We start from the raw sequence: 21,476 nt of genomic DNA on the forward strand, positions 1-21,476 counted from the left end.
CCTTTTTACCTTTCCTGGCCAGAGAGTTTTTCCTTTAGATGAGTTTTTCTCTGAATGATCTTTTGTGTGTCAGCTTTAGTTGCAAGTTAAATACAGCGAGTGTGGCTATTGTTCATTTACAAGCTTTCTGATTTTTTAGAGATTCACAGTGGAACCTTGTTCTAGCACTTCTTTTTCAGTGCTCAAAGTCGTGGATTTTGGTTAGGGAAACCATAGCATCATTGCTAGTGAAACCCTTCCCTCAATTTTATTTTGTTTCTGAGTACTTACTTGGCACTCACTATTTGGTTGGAACAACAGGTGCTTCTGGCCATTGAAACCGATTTTGTGTCAGGGAAATCTTTGAGGTACTGGATTGATTTTATGTTTATTGTCCCTATATAAACCTTTGAGGTGTTGCTCATGCCTTGTCCTTCAATATAAGTGCTCTCTTGTAATGGCAGCAACCAGAGAGGGGTGTTTTAACAATGTTTATTATCGTAACAGGAGGGCTAAACTCCTTGATGAACTCTAGTATAAGCCCTTTTGTTTTATGTTTTGTTCAAGATAATTTCAGTACAGTAGTTTGGTTAATTTCATTATGCTTTTAAGCTATTTCTAGCATCAGCATAACCAATCCATCTTCTGAAAGAATTAAACCCCAGACATATATTTAAGTGATGTTGAAGACAGGCTAGAGTTGGTGAAATGATTTATGCTTCTCTTCGCTATCAAACTTTATGGTTTTGAATGTGCTGTGTTTCCTTGCCATCTCTGAAGATTCAACAGTTGGAGATTAGAAATCTTCAGGGCGTGTGTGCAACTGTTGTTTGAGATAAGTGTTCTTATGTTTAGGTCCCTTATGCATACCTTGTGCAAAACATGATATTGTCACGAAGAATTAAAAATAAATTGTTCCCAAAAAGAGAATGTTCAACATGTTGCCGAAATGATGAAATAGGAAATAAGATAAACAAATGGCATTTTACCATTTCACACACTCAAAGTTCGACGTTACTAAAAATGCACACTGCAAATTGAAATTTAACCAAAGAGTTGGCCCATCTCCTGAACCATTATTGAATCATCACTCAAACCAATTGTCAAAGTGTTATAGCCAAAATACCTGAACGGCTATAAATGTTCAAACTTACATACGAAGGCATGGTTGGATTCCTTGTAGCATCCTGGATTCATAGGAAGGCTTCATATCACCAAATAAGATTATTTTTGCCCATTAAAGTGTTTTGGACAAAACTCATTGATGATATTAAATTGCCAAAATGTGACAATTGAAGACGACATTTATTACTCAAGTAATGGGTTTAATCCCATTTAGGTATTTTACTTGGGTGTTGGTAGTGTTAAGGGTTATAAATAGAAGGGTGTAATAGGTAAATGCTTCTGACCACCAATTAACTCACCATTTAGCCACTCATCTTCGAGTCTAGGAGGTAATTCATGTTGAAGAAGTTCAGTTGCAGATGGACGATCTGATGGGCTCAAAGATATTAGTCTTTGTAACAAAGTTGCCTCTCTGGGAAATTTGGCAGCCCAAGAAGGTGGAACTAAACTCTTTTGTTTAAGATCTGAAAGAACAATGTGCCTTTCCATTGCAGTAGCAAAAGGATGCCACAGCTCAAAAAAAATAACTCCTAAGCTGTACATATCAGCCTGAAATATGGAAAAACCAGTGCTACCATAAACAAAGTGACAAGAATACCAAGGATAAACTGAGAATAAGAAAATTACAGCAGATCATGCACAGTATTAATCAAAAAACAACATTGTTTCTCAAAAAATATCAGCAGTGACATAATTTCATTGACACTATTGCACGTCCATGCATGAATAACCCCAAGGCCAATGCTGACTAGCATGGTGAACAAACATATATCAGAAATGTCACTCCGTGCCAGGTGCAACATCCATATGGAGAACCATTAGTGGTTTAAAACTTCAAATATCCCCCACCTTCAAATCAACATATCTTCAAACAACTTTCTGACCAATGCTTGATTTCATTCCTCTAGTATGTTAACCTTCACTCCACATGGATTTGCAAAATTATAGCATAACTTTCTTCTCATGCCTATTGTGTTAGCATTCATGCATAACTTTAAATATCCTTTCGCCCTAATTTATTCTTTTAAACATTAAGCATCTACTTGAATCTAGGCTCACAAACATGGACCTAGCCTACATCTAAAGGCACAGTAGCTCTAGCAGTACCCAGCCCCAATACATGAATCTTGTCATACTTGGCTAAACAATAAATAAATAAATAAAAATCTGCTAATGTACTAGGAAACATAACTAAAAAATTTAAATCTCTTTAGCCATATAACACAGTTCAAATTTCACTTGGAAAAGAAACATCACTATTCATAAACAACAGTGTAGAAGGTTTGTACAGAATCTTTCATGGAGATACTACCTAACTTATTTAAACTTGTATCTAGTATTAGAAACCACAAAATGAATATTGTTTGAAGGATCAATCCAAAAATGATGTGTGCTACTGACACAAGGTGTACGTATATGTTGTTAAATGCATGGTTTACAGTGCCGTGCCGAAATGGTCGAAACGTCTCGTTCCGCTCGGCGACCGGCACCGGCACGACCCCGGCACCAGACCCACGACAGGCGTGACGTGTTGCGCGACCCTGTAGTCACAGCAGAGGGGTCGTTCGACCCTGCAACAGTAGCAGAGAGATCGCATAACCCTTCCGCTACTGCAGTGGAGGTATCGTGCGATCCTGCGATCACTGCTGAGAGGTCGCACGACCAACGTGATCGCGCCGAAAGAGTCATGCAATCCCCGCGGCCATGGCTGGTCGCGCAACCCTGCGACAGTACCGAAGTCGTGTGGGCTCGCGAGTGGTGTCAGATTTCAGATTTTTTAAAATTAAACTTAGGTTAATTTTTTTAAATCAACTCCTAGTTATGGTGAAGATAATCTAAAGAGACTTTATTAAACCCTAATAAAATTATCTAATTAATTTCATTTATTTTAATTTAAAAATTATAATAAATTTTTTATTTATTTATTTATCTATTTTCATATCTTTTCCTTTTTTAAAAGATTATTTTTTATCTTGTTTATTTTTTAAATATTTATGTTAAATATTTTAGTTTTTAATTAATATATTTAATATTTAAAAAATACCGAAACTATATCGGCACGGCACGATACGGTACCGAAACCGTAACGTTCTGGTCCAGGACCGAAACCTCGACACGGGTCGAAATTTTAAACCTTGGTTAAATGGGAGGGAATTTCTCTCATTGTTATTTCAATTTTTCTCAATTTTATTTTCTTCACATGAAATTTGTTTCAAAGTTCCTTTTCCTAGCTAACACCCTCATTTAGTTGTAATTTAATAGGTTATAACTAAGACCATTTTTAACCACATACCATTTCAATCATAATACCCACCTAATGAGAACCAACACATTTAATTGTTCTATAAGAGGAAACTAGAAGAAAAGAATCATGCAATCATCTTGTGTAACATGTTATGTACCCAAGTTTAATTAAGTTTAAATAGGGGATTAGAGGCGTAGTGGGGGTAATTAGCTGCAGTTAGGCCTGAACCAATTAGTTTTAATGCTGATTTATAAGTATTTGGATTCAATTTAGGGTTAGATTGCCATTTAAGGGTTATATTAGGTGGATTTTGATTATGATGTGTTTTAAGCTCAAACCGAACTCAATTGGGCTTGATTTGGTTGAATTCTGGGTGAACTGAAGTTGAACCAGTTGGGTCTAGTTCAGGGATTTGTATAGATAATTAAAACCCAATGTTACATGCATCACAAACCCTGTGTCTCTTGATCGCTTTTCCTTCCCTCTCTCTTCCGCGGTCATGCACTTGTCATTGTACTTCTGCTAGGCCAGCACTGCTTTAGTTAATGCATCATTGTCAGTAGTCGTTGATTCCCTCCCACAACAGACCTCCTGCGGAACCCAACAGGTTCCCATCAGCTGCCTGTTGGTGTTTGGTTGGGAGTTGTGCAACAAAATTGCGTGTAGGAAATTGCTTGTAGATAGTCACCTCATCACACCTTCATTGTTGAAGCAGCAGCCCCTTGTTCCTCTGCCATCCATCGTCCTAGCAGTTACATTGACTGCAGCCAATATCTGGCAGCACCATACAGCCCTTTTCCCATCTTTCCTTAGTGTCGAGCAGAAACAACCCCTTAGTTGTCTCTCTCCCAGAAGTAAGTTTGCCTTGGTTCCCCTCATGCAGTGATCAATTAAGTTTGTTTGCTACAATTTTAAGATTTTTTTATGTTCTGTATTAGTGGAATTGATATTTTAAGATGGTTCCAACTTGTTGAATACTTCCAAAGATTCCCTTGATTGTAGGGATTATGATTGATTTGGATTCCCTTGATTGTAGGAATTGAGATTGATCTTGATTGTATTCTCTTGATTATAGGGATTGAGATTGATTTTTTCATTTCCCTCCTTATGAATATAAATACCTACATGTAAGCAGATTAATTGGAAGATAGAAAGATTTTTTTCCTTCTCTTCTACATGGTATTAGAGCAAGGTTAACCCATCTCTGACCTAGTTTTTCTTTTCTCCTTTCTCTGCCGCCACTACTAGAAACCTAATACTGCTGAACTGCCTGTGGTTGCGTCACTACCAGCCCTCTCCTTTCGGCCTCATCAAATCTATTAGATCTCATGCAGTTGGAGTAAACAGCAGATTGGAACTTCTTGATCAACCAGCTGCTTGATCACAGGTGTTGCTGGATCGCCAGAGAGGGAATCAAGTTCTAATCTATTACTACTCAGGCTTTTGTCTCTAAATTTCTTTTACGATGACGTCTTCATATTATAAACCTAATTTAGCTACCACTATCAAATTGAATGGACCAACTATCTCCTATGGTCGCGTTCATTTGAACTATTCCTGGGTTCTCACAAGAAGAAGGATCATATTCTGTCTGCCCCTCCTGACTCTAAAGATTCGAAATATTCAAATTGGATTTCGGCGACTATTCTATTATGGATTGGCTTCTCAACAGTATGAATGAGTCCATAAGCACTAATGTTATGTTCGTGAGAACTATGAAAGAGATGTGGGATGCTTTACGTGGCATGTGTTCGAATGACAAAAATGTTTCTCGAGTCTTCGAATTGTATGAAAAACTCTTCTCTCTTCACCAAGACGGTCAATCTATTAGTAATTATTTTGTTGCTCTTAAGGGGGTTGCCGATGAAATTCTACTATACCATCCTCTCTCTTATGACGCTCGGACTCGAAAGAATCAGTAGGAGAAATTTTTGGTTGCAAATTTCCTAGCCGATTTAGATTCTACTCTACGACCGGATCCGGATAATCGGGCAAGTGATAGCATTCCCACATTATCAAATGCTCTGTCTCGGGTTCTTTACGTGACCACGAGTCATCCTAACGCCCATTTTTCTTCATCTTTCGACGCTTCGGCTATGGCTGCTCACGGTCGAGGATTCTTTCAGGGTCGCGGTCGTGGTCGTGGAACTGATACCACCATGAAAGGTCATTCGTGTGTTCACTGACCAATCCAACCATGCTTCCGAGAAATGTTGGGCGAAGTTTGGTAAGCCAGTTAATAATGCATCTACCGAACTATCAACTCCATCACCAGACACTAGCGATCACGGTGATATAATCTCGATTTCTCGTACTAATTATGAGAAATTGCTTAGCTCTTCTGCTAGCATTCCCTCGGTCACTACTGCCTCATCCTCTATAGGTGTGTTTGATTTGTCTCATGATAAGTCTTGGATGTTGAATTCCGATGCTTCTGCATATATTACTGGTAACAAGTATGTTTTCTTTTCTTCTTTGTTTCCTCATCTTTATCCTCTATCCGTCTAACCAATGGTACTTATTCTCCGATTACGGAATAGGTGTTATCAGACCCAATGCAAATATCACTCTTGATAATATTCTCTTTGCACCTAAATTTCCTGTCAACTAATAAAAACTCACAACTGTTCTGTATCTTTTTATCCATCCTATTATATTTTTCAAGATCTGCTAACGAAGAGAATGATTGGTGGAGGACATGAGCGCGATGGCTTATGCTATCTGGATTCGATTACATATGTGAGTTCCCAGACGCTCTCAGCAACTGTCTCCTTATCGGTGGCATTGTCGTTTAGATCACCCATCTTCTTCCGCTCTTAAAAGTTAGTTCTTGTTCAGTCTACTAATTTTCAGTGCGAGTCCTGTGAGTTCGGTAAACACCATCATACTTCTTTTCCTTCTAGAATTGATAAACATAGTTCTTTTGCATTTGAACTTGAGGACCTAGTAGAGTTGAGTCTAGAGGGGGCTTTCGATATTTTATAATTTTTTTTGATGATTATTCTCGCATGACGTGGTTATATTTACTCAAAAATAGGAGTGAGGTTTCTAAGGTGTTAACATCATTTTATAATAAAATAAAAACCCAATATTCTATTTTCTTGCACATTCTTCATATCGATAATACATATCGATAATACACTTGAGTTCACTCAGAAGACTGTGCCTACATTAGAGCTATATTCTCCTTGGCAGCCAATCAATCTTGGCCAATGTATCAGCTAGATGTGAAGACTATCTTCCTTTATGGCGATTTACACAAGACTATTTTTATGGAGCAACTTCCAGGGTGAGAATGCTACTATGGTTAAAAAGGCTATTTATGGTCTTAAACAAAGTCCCAGAGCCTGGTTTGATAAATTCAATAATATAATCGAAATTATTGGCTTCAAACAGTGCAAATCTAATCATTCTGTGTTTGTACAACAAAGGACAAATGGGATTATTATTCTTATTGTGGGATAGACGAAACTAAGAAGTATTGCAATAATACTTTGTGACGAGGGATATGAGACTTCGTAAGTATTTCTTGGGAATTGAAATTGCTCACAGCAAATCAGAAGTATGCTACAAATTTACTCAAAGAAATTGGATTGCTTGGAATGAAGCATGTTGAAGGAGATTGAATACAAAAATGAGTGTATCATAGGTGGATTTTGACAATGTGTTGTTTGGCCCAAAAAGGAGAGATACGAGTGATAGTAAGTAGCCCACATTAAGTGGAAAGTTTAAAAGGGTGTTTGATGTTGTCCGGAAGGTTTAAATATTTTACTATGGTGATTGTAATAGGATAATAAGTTATAGAGCATAAGTGTGGGTTTAGCAAGTCTGATGTGTTGATTCTTATGGAACCTCGATGTTCCTTTTGACTCTGCTTTTTACTAGTATTATCCTATAGGATTCTAGAAGATTCTTTGCTTATACATGATACTAGTTATCATGCATGCATTATATCTATGCAAAACACATGTGCTAGTTTATTTAAAAGTTTTATATGTTTAATTCATTTTATATGGTGTTCATATGCATTATGTCTAATAGTTTGATTATCTTAGGCTATACCATGTTGTATGTCTATATTGCACTTTGGTGATACACATAAAGGATAACATATTGAATAGTTTTCTTAAGTTGAGATATAGTGGACGTAACATATAACATAGCATAACACTAGGCATAATAGATTGGATAGGGAATTGCTTGTCATGTAGAACATATTACTTTACTTATTACCCTGTCAAATGCATTTTCATCATTTCTCTTACCTACTCAATTTTCCTTCTTGATGTTAGTGCAATCAACCTCTGGTCAAGGTTGACCGAGTTCGAATTGGATTTCAATGTTTGATAATATGTTTGATGGTTGAGCAAAATGTCAAGTAGGTCAAAGGTTGATAAGATCTTTGACAATTGAGAGGTTCAAGTGGGTCAAGGTTTGACTAGATACTTAATAGTTAAAGTCCAACCAATGTTGGAAATGCAAGCCAAGTCATGGAGGACTAGATATTAGGCATGTGATGGGAAATCCTAACAGGTGAGGATTGAACGTGAAGTAGTAGATGGGAGGTCCAAGTAAGTCAATAGTGACAGGATGTTTAGCAATGACGGAAGTCCAAGCAAGTCATGTTAGACTAGATGCTTAATAAGGGATTAAGTCCTAGATGTGTAACTAGATACTAGGCAAGATTGGATATCCTAGAGGAAAAAATTCTAAGTAGTGGAAGTCCTAACAAGTTAAGGGTGACCTAAGGCTAGACAAAGAGAAGTTCTATTAGGCCGACAACGGCAGTATACTAGGCAATGGTTGAAGTCTCACAGATGACGAGTCTCCAAGCAAGTGATGAAGTCCTAGTAAGTCAAGATCAACCTGTAATAGGTATACGAAGAAATTCGAGAGACATAGGGTATAGTGTTTTTAGTCGACTTAGTTTCAACACACATTTAGAAGAATGGGTTGAGAACTAAAAGAAGATTGCTCAATTAACTAGGCCAATCAACTGCATTAGCAGTCCAATCGGGGAGTCAACTCAGGCTGAAGACTAGAAAGCTTAGGAATAGGCCATAGAATAGTCGACTTGAAGGTTATTTAAGAAGCAATTAATAAGGATTCCGAAGATGTGGCCATGTCCTATGCTGTAATATGGTATAATAGTCAACTCATGGTGTACAAATAGTCAATTAATGATTGTTCAAATAAAAAATTATAGATCCGCTCGTTTCATGTAAGAGAATTTGGGAGATTTGTTCTAGGAGGGCGAGGAGAAGTGTTATTACATTCCAAGGCTTTCAGAGGATATTTCAAAGCAACCAAAAGTGACCAAGCATACAAGATCTCATTCATTTGTAATCTCCTTTATTTTATAATTTCATTTCTACTTGCATTTGTTATGTTATGTGTATTGTTGTACGAACATGGTATTGTAAGGTGCCCGACAAGGAGATAGGTAATGGTGTTACCGGGGCTGACCCACCTAAAGGTCAAAAGCTATTGAGTAGTAAGGGTTCTGAATCACGTAAATGTCTGGTTTGTGTGCTTGTGTTTTTCTATTGTGATTTGTATTCTATTTCCACTTGTGTGCCAACAATTGTAGATAAGCAAGATCAACAAAATTGAAAACAAAAAGACGAATGGGCCATTAACCCCCTCTAGCCGCATAAGTGATCCTACAATTCAGTAGGTTGGAGTTAATTTCACTAGGACCACTCCAACACACTTCATGTGCTTTTAAGATGTTTCAAGATTTTGCTTTCAGTTCATTTTGCTTCATTCTGCTTATATACTTAAATTTATGCATGTATCCTGTTGGACGAAGTAGTTAGGTTTTGCTTATGTTCCTAGGATGCAAGAATGCTTTTAAGGATGTTTTTGCAGTGAGTTTACTTAACAACTTTCTTATATTATGATTGAGTAATTGTGTTGGTGTTTATTAATGTAAATTTTTATCAGCTATGTTCTGGTTGTATGAAAATTTCTAGTTTAGTAAATACCACAAATTACCACAATGTTGTCATGTTGCCAATGATTATAAAAACCCATTTGGGACATGGCATAACAACTCCTAATATAACTACATATTAGTATAAAGTTTGCTTTAAGTACAAAAGAAATTACCACAAGGTCGTCATGAGTTCCATACCATGCCAATGGTTGTGGAAACCCACTTGGAATGTGACATGACAAATCGTAAATATAACTACTTTATATCAGTAAAAAGATTGCTTTTCTAACTACACTAAATAACATGGTTTATTAGGAAAAATTGAAATTAGACCAAGATTAAAAAAATCATGAATGACATTGGTAAATGCACAGAGATACATATCCCAGTATTTTCAAAATGATCAAAGAACAATCCAACGTCTAGTGAAAAAGTAGATATTGATGAATGGAATGCAATAATTTAAACTCATTTCCTCACTACAAACCTTTTCATTTATTTGTGGCCAGCTCATCTCAACTTCAGGTGCAGTGTAAAAGTAAGTACCCACTCGACCAGTTCCATCCGTCGACATGCCTGTCATTTCTGCTGGAAAATGTTGATCATGATCAAGCTGCTCCAACTGTAGGAATTTGGCTGTGGAAGAGCAATATTTCTCTGGAGTTACAAATTTGTTAAAGAAACTTAAACATAGATATGTGACACAATTCTTCATTATTGACATTATATTACATATTTTAGCTAATGAACACTAACAGATATCTAATAATAAGATGAGAAAAGTTCTTTACAATCTTATAAGTGTAAAACCCTACCAAAAGAACTTGAGGTTATAACTTAAGGGTTGGTTTGCATGGTAATTAGATGCGATGAAATAACAGTCATGCTAATTATTTTCAATTTCCAATATATTCATGTAACTTTATTATTTTACTCACATGCAGACTTCTTCTATTCCCTTCATACACGTACTGGATATGGGGATATTAACACACAATACCCCGAATGGTTAGTTGATACTTTATTGATCCCTTGTAAAAGATTATAAAAAGTCATATTGGAGATTTAGTATTGTGCCAATACTCGTACCAGAGTCTAAATAACATAAATTTTAGAAATTCTTTTAATATCCCCATACTTTTCATAATTCTCAATTAAATTAAATTTTTCATTATATTTTGTCTTAATTTCATAATTATTATTTTTATTACCTTAGTTTTTTTAAGGTTTACTAATTTTCTAATATCTTATTGACTTTCATATTATTTTTAGGGAATATAATTGACCTTGTGAAGATTAGATATAATAGGGCACTTTAAAAGAAAAAACAAATCAATACGAGTATCAAAAATATGCCAGTTGCATGGGATCAAATTGTAAGAACAATTACACAATATATGATGGTAACAAGAAAAAATACCCTAGATGGGACTAAAATAATAATATAGAAACTGTCAATATGCCCATGTTAAATACAACTTCGTAGTTTCACAAATAAAAGACTACTAAACTTCATGAAAATAACTACAATGATAATGAAGACATGACACTAACACAGCATGAGAGATTATGAAAAAGGAGATCTCTGAACTGATGTAAATGAGTCAATATTAGCTTTGAAAGAGAGTAAAATCTTCTCAAATACAATCTCCTTTAATTCACATCAGAATTCAAAGTACAGAAGGATACTGAATTTTGAGGAAGTGAAATGAAAAATTGTATTGGGTTTCTAATTAAAAAAGTAAGTAGTGTTTCAATATTTACACTTGTGACTAACAAGGAGATTACTGGGATAGACACCGAGTAATGATTGATATTGTTCTAATAGGTGAAGAGAAGATGTCCAAGTGGGCACAAGCAAAGTTCAGACATTTACAAGCGGGAAGAGAAATAAGATATTGTAAGAAAGAAAATGGCAAACCTATCTTCTATGTGCAACTGAGAGATTAATAAAAACTTTGCAGACAAATAAAGGTAAGTAGTCAAACAATGACTCCAAGGAGAAATGTTAAAGTCTAGTATCAAAATTGAGTTAACAGACATGTTGGCAAAAAACCAATAACTATTCTCAGCTTGAATCATTAAAAAAACATACCAATAGTTAAATGAAAGATAAACATTCATGAAGAAATTAGGACAACAGCACTTCAGGAGCAAAGAGGAGCAGAGAATGAAAGCACCATCAATGTTACAGTGAAGCATCATGGGAGAGATTAGTGATACCAGCTAGCACAGGTTAGACAGGATTTCAAACCATAGAAACAAGTTTACTTCAAATCAATACAAACAGTCTTTGTTTTGTAAACACCCTTCTTTTTAACTGATGATACATTGTCCTTTAATGTGCCTTCCTTCTGAAAGTTATTTTTAAGTTTATTGGTAGTTAGGGCACCCATGCCAAGGGAGGTATGCATATCAATTATCAATATGGTCTACATTGATGGTGGATAAAGTTGCATTCCTCCTACAGCTTCAAGGAGTTATCATAAGATGGATCAATCTAGATCAAGCACATTAGACAATCGCAATCTCATTACAAAGATGCTTTAATGGGCTGATAAGAACTTTAATGGTTTTCTTATTGCTGGATTAATTAAAGGATCAAGTGAAAGGGAGATCTTTCATGCATTACATCATTTATCCATGGTTATGTAAGGAGAATTATTGATCAATGACAGCAACAATGGGGTATATGAGGTCCATGATGATGAGGTGTGTTGACAGTGTGGATGACAGACTTTAGGGGAGGACTGAAGGAATACAGAGCAGCAAAGAGTAAGTGATATAGTAGAAGGTTGTGTCCTCACTCAAAAAAGATGATATAAAAAATAGCAGCCAGTTTTACTATAGAGGATGTAAGACTGAGGGGATGAAGGTTGAGTAGAGAAAGGTTCAATTTATCAATTTACTAAAGAAATTCCAAACAGAAACAAAATTATGCCTATTTTAAGATTGAAATATGCCTATCTTGGCAGGACATGGTGAAGAGGGAAACAAGTGTGTCGTGGAGAAGGATCACGTTCAACCCTCAACTCCCCCTCAGATATGGGAAAAAGAAAGACCTTGAGAGAGAAGCCTAATTTTAACTGATGCTAAGTTAGAAAGAACAAAACTTTGTTATAGTATTCAATAGAGAAAATTTCACATATACATAAAGGGCTCTAACATACACTTAATGAAACAATAACCCATGTGGCATGTTCAACTAAATTTATACATTATAACAGTTATAGAATTTTCACATTCAAAATAAACCTTATTAGTGTAAGTTATCTAACAATAATATTGCCCTAATTGATGAAAAGTGTAGTTTAAACTTGAATCTTAAATTATTTAGAGAAACTTTAAAAACCAAAGGTTTTAAGTTTAAGCATAACTACAACTAAATATACAAAATAAGTTTCAATATCAAGGAAATAATAATTTCAAATATCTTGAATACATTATTTAACAAAAGATATTAATAAAAGGATAAATAGTAAATGGATAAATAGAGACATTCTTCTATATTCTTATGAAGATTTCATGTAACTTTCACACTAAAAGAAAAGTTTATAGGATTACATTGTGATCTGTCTTACTTTATAGACCACAATGAGGACAGTCAGAAAGAAACTTATAAATAATAATATAATAGAGATGAGAATTCTAACATGGATGTGCCTATATCAAGACACAATTGAGATAGGTCAAATAGAAGATAAAATGAGTAAATAAATATGTAAGGTGGTATAGACATGTCCAAAGGAAGACACTAGATTTTATAAATTTAGAATCATTGATATAATTTTTAATATATTTTATTATTTTAAACCATTTCAAAGTTTTATAAATCTATCAGCAAGGATTCCTTCACTAGTGAAATCAAACCTTCTAGCAATCTAAGTGCTTTCTTAGTATAGAGATTGCTCAGTGAGGAAGATTAATATCTCATAATGAAAATATATCCTTGACATACTCGAGGAGGTAGAATTGCTAGGCGCAAAGCCAATTGATACTCATTGATCCTAATGTTAGACAAATACAAGGGCAGAAAAAGTTGTTATCTAGCTCCAGGAAGTACATCGCACATGCTCCACAAAAGAGTCACCTAAAATTGTGACCATCGCCAAATATAGCTTGTGGGTTATATGAGTACAAATTGGGCAAACTCTTTCATGGATAAGAGATCCAAAAATAACACATTTTGTTCATATTGGAGGCAATATGATATCTTGAGATAGAAAAAAAAATATTGATGCAAATATTGTAGTAAGTTCAAGTACAAAGAAAGAGTAAAAAGATATGATTCTTGCTGCACATGAATTTGTCTAGCTAACCATAGCTGAAGAATGAGCTAAGGTAATGTGCACCTAGTAAGCCAGTGAAATATATTGCAATAATCAAAAGATGTCATGCACATTGGTTCTAATCTTATCCTTCACAAGAGAATAAAACAAATTGGAATTGATTGTCACTTTGTCAATCCATGGAGATTATGTGAGAACAGACTCACTTGAAGCTACACCAACTAAATGCGTGTAAATGAAAAGGGATAACAATTGTAATCTATAAAGCTAAAGAGTGTTCAAGTATTGAACCAATGTTAAGTTTGTACAACTGGTAATAGATCATGCGACCAAGATTTCATCATCACCACTTCAATCAAAAAAATGTTATCAATGGCATATAATGCACTAAAAATCGTCAATAAAGAATAAAACATATTAGACTTACCGAGACCAAAGTCCCCAATTTTGATTTCGTTACGAACATCAAAGAATATGTTACTAGGAGTCAAATCACGATGGATTATACCCTGACTATGTATGTGAGCAAGACCCTCTACAATTTGGCGAAATAAATGCCATGCATACTCTTTGTCAGAAGAGGAAGAATAAGAGTCAAAATCCTCCCGTAAGGTCCTTGAGAAAGAAACTAATAGTTAGGAATAAGAAAAAGTAAATCAATCTCAAGCGACCATGTTTGTACAATAAAGAAACAATATGAAAGAGAAAGTGCATCTATGCAATGAACACTAACCCAAATCAAAAATGCCTAATCTTGACCTTTTTCATCCATCATAGTGAAACCCTTTTTTCAACTATCATAACTATTCATTAAAAAATTTGATAAATTGCATTTCACATTAAAATTATAACAAGATTCACCTAAAAGATACAAACTAGACAAACATCAAGATAAAAATTTCAGTACATCAAATTATTTCCAAATTAACCTAACTTGTGTGTCTTAGCATGAAACACAATGTTGTGACTCGCAATAATCCATAACTTAGTTTATTAACACATACAATGTGTCCTAACACTGAAATGCAAAGTCATGACTTGCAAATTTGTCGTGTGAACATGGACATTCAATCAAGTTGATGGCCTATGGACTGATGGTGAGTCGTAGCTAAAACCATGCACTTACTCACCCAAGTCCTCGAGTTTATCTAGCCTATTCCTCCATGAGTCGACGACAAAAACCTTCTCTGACAAAAACAACCCCTTTTCCAACCAAAACAACCCTGAAATTACATGACTCGCAGTGAAACCTCAAATACTCTCGAACATGAACTATCAATGTCAGTCACTATCATGTTTCGGTCATCAAACAGAATGATAAATTTTGGATATGTCAGCGATACGACTTAAGAATTCAATCCATGATGGTGTTTAACTATTGGAATACTTCTGCCATGAAACAATTATTCTACCGAGTTAGGAAATTGATCCTATTTTCAGCAAAGACTTAGACATGTATTTATTTCATCTATTTGTTCTATATAAGTTTGATGAGTTGCCCTTATGGTTTGTGCTGGTTTCTCTAAGTATGACCATTGACACCATACTCATTATGTGCATGAAAAAACCCTACATTGATTGAGGTGTGATCAAGGTTTAAAATTTCGAGTTGTGCCAAAGTTGCCATAAAGTTTCAGTACAATAGCATGTTGTACCAATACGGTTTCAATACTTCTAAAATATAAATACTAATTAAAAAATATTTTTATTAATATTTGATTGTTATGCATACCTACTATTGAGCTAAATTTGATATTATCTCTTAAAATATTTGAACTTATTGAGTAAAAGTTGATTTAGGGTAGGTTAACTGAAGTTCACCAAATAAAAATGGAATGATTAAATAGGTTTAAACTAGATTTAATTTGAATTTATTTAGATCAGTTTAAAATTAAACTAAATTTATATATATAATAATTTAATTTATTAATAGTAGTATATTTTATAAGGTTAGAAATTATATTTATTTAATTTTTTAATTTTTTCTAATAATATGTATCTTTCATACTTATAGGGGCTTTTTTTCTATTTACCTCCCGTGGATGGATGAATTAACCATACACAAATGGAAAAATAAATAAATTATTTTTTTTCACATGTATGGATAGATGAAAAAAATTAACAAATGGAGGGAAAACGAATTAAGAGACAAAAAAGAAATATCTGCGAATTTAAAAAAAACATGAAACACAGGTAAAAATGAAAAAAAGAAGAAAAAAATGATACCCCATGAACCGTCACGAGGTCATAAGAGCTTTTGTGACCGCCGCAAGGTCGCAACAGCCTCCACAACCTAGCGGTTCCGTACTCGACAAGCAGAACGATAAATTTTGCTCATGCAGACTACACGGCTCAAGAACTTATACCTTGGGTGTAATGACAATTGAGTAAACTTCAAGACATAATTAATGTAGTTGAATATTTAAAAAAAAACATGACTTGGACCTTTCTTAGATTATTTATTTCTTACACCTCCTTCAGCACCATCAAGACTTTAGCCTCTCTAATAATGAATTTTTCATTACAGCTTCTCCCTCTTATCTCCACACACTCTACCGCCAGAACTACTATATGAGCAAACATACAATGGCGATAGCGGAAACATGTCATTCTAATAAGAAAGCTCGATAGTGGTCAACATAAATAATCTCTCTTCTATCTTTGAGTCAATCATGTCAATATGTATTGTATCATACCAACACTCACAACTCCTTTACATGCTACAACACCGATGAAGATGAATTAAAATAATATTAGCTTTTTTTTTAGCTTGTGTCCATATAACATAATGTCAGAAGTATACTAATCTAAAAGGACATAAAGTTTGAACTTATGTATATAGAAAATTAAATGCACAGTTGTCTTCCCTTCTTTTTCTTCTTCATCTCTTTCCTCCTTGCATCTATTTCATCATTTAACACCATATAATGAAACATCGACACATTATTGAGGCAGTATCATTCCAATCAAAGACTCGACATGACTCAAAATTTTAAAACTTACAACACAACTTTTTCTCACATACTAAGATACTTCTATTTTTGTCGCCTTCATCTGAAATTTCAATGCATACTTCTAACCCAAGTAAGCCTTTCATTAAAATCTCCCTATAGCATTTTACAAAGGCAAGATTGAGTGCATCACTCATCTTATTCCATCTCATATTATGGTTTGCAAAGATAGGAATCCCACATAGCAGAATCTAAGTTGATGTGGACTGTTATGTCTAGATGTGAGTAATAGTAGAACTTGTGTTATAGACGCTGACTTTGCTAGTGGCCATAGATCAATGTGAGAATATACATGTTTGTTAGTGGAAATTTAGTCAAGTCTAAGAAACAAAGTTTAGTCACTAGTACTAGTGTTAAGGCAGAGTACCAAATTATGGATCAATGTGCTTGTTTGATGAAAGAGAAGAGATGTGGAAGGAGTTAAATAATAAATTTTAGAGTATACGAATGTACCATATCAAATAAAGTAGTGATTTAAATCAATGATGATCCACTCTCCATGAGCACAACAACCATTCACTAGTGGGGATTTTCCCTCTAGTGTGAAGGGGGCACCATTTAGATGGGCCTTCATGAGCGCTTCCCGATTTATCCTGGTGGCCGGTGGGAAACTTCCATGGGACAGGGCCGGTCACCTTCAGGATTAGTTGGTTCGAAGAGCTAGATATCTAGTTCCAACTAAAAATAAAACAACCATTCACTAGTGGATTCACGCTTCATTCAGGATATATATATATATATATATATATATATATATATATATATATTCACATTTCTACTACACAACAACCATTCACTAGTGGATTGTCACTTCATTCACAATATTTTTCATTATAAATCCATACTTCACATTTCTACTTGAAGAACAACTCTTATTATTTTAAAAGGCCCCTCATTTCCACTCTTCACATTTCCACACTTCACATTTATTTAGCATTCGTATAGAGATTTTTGGAAGGCAAATACAGCACACTGTAAGATTGGGCTTCCGTTTCCACCCTAAGTGTGTCATCTCAAACTGACTCATCTGGCCTATGTGGATGATCTACTTCTATTTAGAAGCTTCTTCAGTTACAACATTAACTATTTGTTTATAGGAGTTTGGAGAGACAGCAGGGCTTCTAGCTAATAGACTGAAGGCTAATAGACTGAAGTTAAGTATTTACCTAGCACGAGTCAATGACACAAGCCACAAGCAGCTGCTCTCCATCACGAGCTTTCAAGAGGGCAATATGCCTTTAGATATCTTGGGATTCCACTAGCTGTGGAGCTTATTACTTCCATCGGAGTAGAGTGCTTCTGGCTATCTATCCTACCACTACCATCGGACATCATTGATCATATTTATATCCGTACATTGTTCATGTGGACATCAAAGCGCCCACTAGTGTCATGGGTAGATATAACCAAACCCAAAGAGGAAGGAGGCTTGGGATTTCATGATTTGCGAGCTTGGAACTTAGCCCTTTTGACAAAAGCACTTTGGCGGATCAAGCTAAAGAGGATGTGCTCTGGATAAAGTGGGTGCATCGCACTTACCTAAGGTGTGCAGATATATGGACATGGGAGGCAGCCCATTCAAATTCTCCTCTAATCAAGTGCCTACTGCAAATACGGAATCTTCTATTATTGGTTGTTGGCTCACCAGAGGCTGCTGGATAAAAACTAGCAGAGTGGTTTGCTCAAGATGGCAAGGTGGCTCAGCCAAACAACTTCTTTAGACATCCTAGTCCTAAGAAGACATGGACCCGAATAGTGTGGAAGACCTACTTACAACCGAGTCATGCAGTCACAATCTGGATGTTGGAAAAGAGACGTCTTCCCACAAGAGACAAACAAGATAACATTAAGGATCACTTTTTGTAGACAAATACTGAAGTCCCAGGAGCACCTATTCTTCGGGTGCCCCTTACTATGGAGTTATGGAAGAGAATCCGAGATTGGTTACACATGCGGTAGGAGATGTCTACCTACCGGAGGACATTGAGAGTCTTCATGAGATACTATCATGAGAGTCGAATGTTGACAAAGGCCCGACATCTTGTCTTGTCCTCTTTGATCCACTATGTGTGGAGAGCAAAAAATAGTAGTATCTTTGATGAGGTGAAGTTAAACTATGAGAAGATTTTTAGAAGTGTGCAAATTCATGTATTTCGGTCCTTAGGAGTGCACTCTAATCTGACACTTTGTCAATCATGAGTCACTACTAAAGTCCACTTATTGTACGCTTTATCAGTGCTATATATAAAATTTTACTTATCCAAAAAAAAAGCCCCTCAAGGCTTCTCTTTTCATCAAGCTATTCAATAAGCCTTCATGAGATACTATCGTGAGAGTCGAATGTTGACAAAGGCCCGACATCTTGTCTTGTCTACCTATGATGAGGTGAAGTTAAACTATGAGAAGATTTTTAGAAGTGTGCAAATTCATGTATTTCGGTCCTTAGGAGTGTAGTCTAATCTGACACTTTGTCAATCATGAGCCACTACTAAAGTCCACTTATTGTACGCTTTATCAGTGTTATATATAAAATTTTACTTATCCAAAAAAAAAAGACCCCTCAAGGCTTCTCTTTTCATCAAGCTATTCAATAAGCCTTCATGAGATACTATCGTGAGAATCGAATGTTGACAAAGGCCCGACATCTCGTGAGAGTTATGGAAGAGAATCCGAGATTGGTTACACATGCGGTAGGAGATGTCTACTTACCGGAGGACATTGAAAGTCTTCATGAGATACTATCGTCAGAGTCAAATGTTGACAAAGGCCCGACATCTTGTCTTGTCCTCTTTGGTCCACTTTGTGTGGAGAGCAAAAAATAGTATCTTTGATGAGGTGAAGTGAAACTATGAGAAGATTTTTAGAAGTGTGCAAATTCATGTATTTCGGTCCTTAGGAGTGTACTCTAATCTGACACTTTGTCAATCATGAGCCACTACTAAAGTCCACTTATTGTACGCTTTATCAGTGCTATATATAAAATTTTACTTATCCAAAAAAAAACAAACCCCTCAAGGCTTCTCTTTTCATCAAGCTATTCAATAAGCCTCTAAATGCCTCTTTTTTCATCAGGATATTTAATATGCAACAAGAAATGCATGATTGCTATATTCATTTTAAAATTGATGTCAACTTCAGAACAATTTACTTTATTACATTAGTAGTCAGATTACTTTTCCTATGTTAATCTTCTAGTGTCCACCTTTAGTGGAACAAATCTCAATAACAAGAGTGGACCACCACAAGACAATTTAACAAGTTCAATAGTTATGATCAGTTATGATCGGGTAATCCGACAAGAAAAAGGAATATCCAGCACAATAATTACAGAAAAACTTAAAAAGATGTTAAGAACATTGCATTGCAACATTTGAAATGACCATCGGTGCTTATGCAAATAAATACCTGGGGCAATACTCCATTTGTATATACAGGTATGTTGATTGATTTCTATTTTCAACATTGAAATCACCCAGATAGCTATGGCTAAAGCTTTCAGTAATTCTAGAACCAGCAGCAGAATCAAAATTATTGTTACCATATTCAGTCTCAAGCCATGCCTGTGAACAATAAAAATGTAAACTCAATGACAGAAGTGGAAAATGATTCTGTGATATATGTTAATCTACAAATGAATGAATAATGTTACACTTTAACCAAATCAAACAAGAAAGATACAAGAAAGAATTTGTTTATAGGACAAATAACTATATCTCAGTACAGGCACTACAACGTCAATGAATGAATTGACAAAGCAAGAGTAACCTAGTTCTCTATTCAAAAATGAAGAGTTCTAAGTGTAAGCAAAAGCAAGCCAAACAACCAAGAATAGCTGGTCCAGTCATTCGGATCATCGGAATATGGAGTACACCAAAAAGCAGTAAGTCCTCATAGAAGAATCAACTTATGGAAACTCCATTGATTAAGTCAAAGCTGAAATTTCCCCAGCCTATACTAATTCTTCAACATCCACTTCATCCATAAGCAAAACTACAAGTTGGATCACAATTAAACAAGAGTATGTACAAACCGAGATTGCCTTGGTTTTTTAAGCTTTTAGATTAGCTTTGTTTATAGCATGGTTGTCAGTCTGTGTTGTGTCCAAAAAGATATGCACATATCTCCACAATGGCATGATATTGTTCACTTTGGGCCTAAACCCTCATGGCTTTGTTTTTGGGCTCTACCCAAAAGGTTTCATCCCAATGGAGATATCTTATATCCTTTGAAACTCATGATCTTTTCCATATCTTTCCGATGTAAGGCTTTGATTGTATCCCTAATAATGCTCCCCTCAAATGAACGACCACCATTACTATCATGGCCTGGGCTTCCCACGAGCATCTAATCACTCTTAACCTAATTCAGATCTCCCCGCGAGCATCCGGTTATCCTGACCTGCTCCTGGTCTCTCCACAAGCATCCAGTCACTCTGACTTGCTCCGGACCTCCCTGCGAGCATCCGGTCACTTTGACCTACTATAGGTCTCCCTGTAAGTATCCAGTCACTCTTGACCTACTCCGAGCCTCCTGCAAGCATCCAATCATCCTGACCTGCTCCAGACCTCTCTGCGAATATCCAGTCATCCTAACATGCTCCGGGCCTCCCTGCCAACATCCAGTCACTCTTGACCTGCACCGGGCCTCCCCGCGAGTATCCGGTCATCTTGACCTGCTTCAGGCCTCATATCTAGTCACCCTAACCTGGTTCGGGCCTCCTCTCAACTTCGTTCAAGGTCACCCCATATGGCATTTGGTCTGGGCCATGGCTGTGATTCAATTTGTTGTGTCCAAAAGGATATGCACATATCTCCACAATGGCATAATATTGTCCACTTTAGGCCTAAGCGCTCATGGCTTTGTTTTTAAGCTCTACCCAAAAAGTCTCA

At 35.7% G+C, this 21,476-nt stretch overlaps 1 protein-coding gene across 6 annotated transcripts in view; it reads right to left on the reverse strand.

The window, feature by feature from the left end:
* Positions 1-21,476, reverse strand: part of LOC121976845 (eIF-2-alpha kinase GCN2) — a 100,725-nt gene that overhangs the window by 42,625 nt on the left and 36,624 nt on the right. For all 6 annotated transcript variants that reach the window (XM_042529226.1, XM_042529227.1, XM_042529225.1 and 3 more), the window contains 4 exons: positions 19,993-20,147; positions 14,004-14,191; positions 9,775-9,923; positions 1,404-1,653 (listed from right to left, as the gene is read on the reverse strand). In XM_042529226.1, the coding sequence (XP_042385160.1) occupies positions 1,404-1,653; positions 9,775-9,923; positions 14,004-14,191; positions 19,993-20,147 (742 nt within the window). The remainder of the gene's footprint in view (positions 1-1,403; positions 1,654-9,774; positions 9,924-14,003; positions 14,192-19,992; positions 20,148-21,476) is intronic.

The sequence above is a fragment of the Zingiber officinale genome, chromosome 4B, assembly GCF_018446385.1.
Source record: "Zingiber officinale cultivar Zhangliang chromosome 4B, Zo_v1.1, whole genome shotgun sequence".
Classification (NCBI taxonomy): domain Eukaryota; kingdom Viridiplantae; phylum Streptophyta; class Magnoliopsida; order Zingiberales; family Zingiberaceae; genus Zingiber; species Zingiber officinale.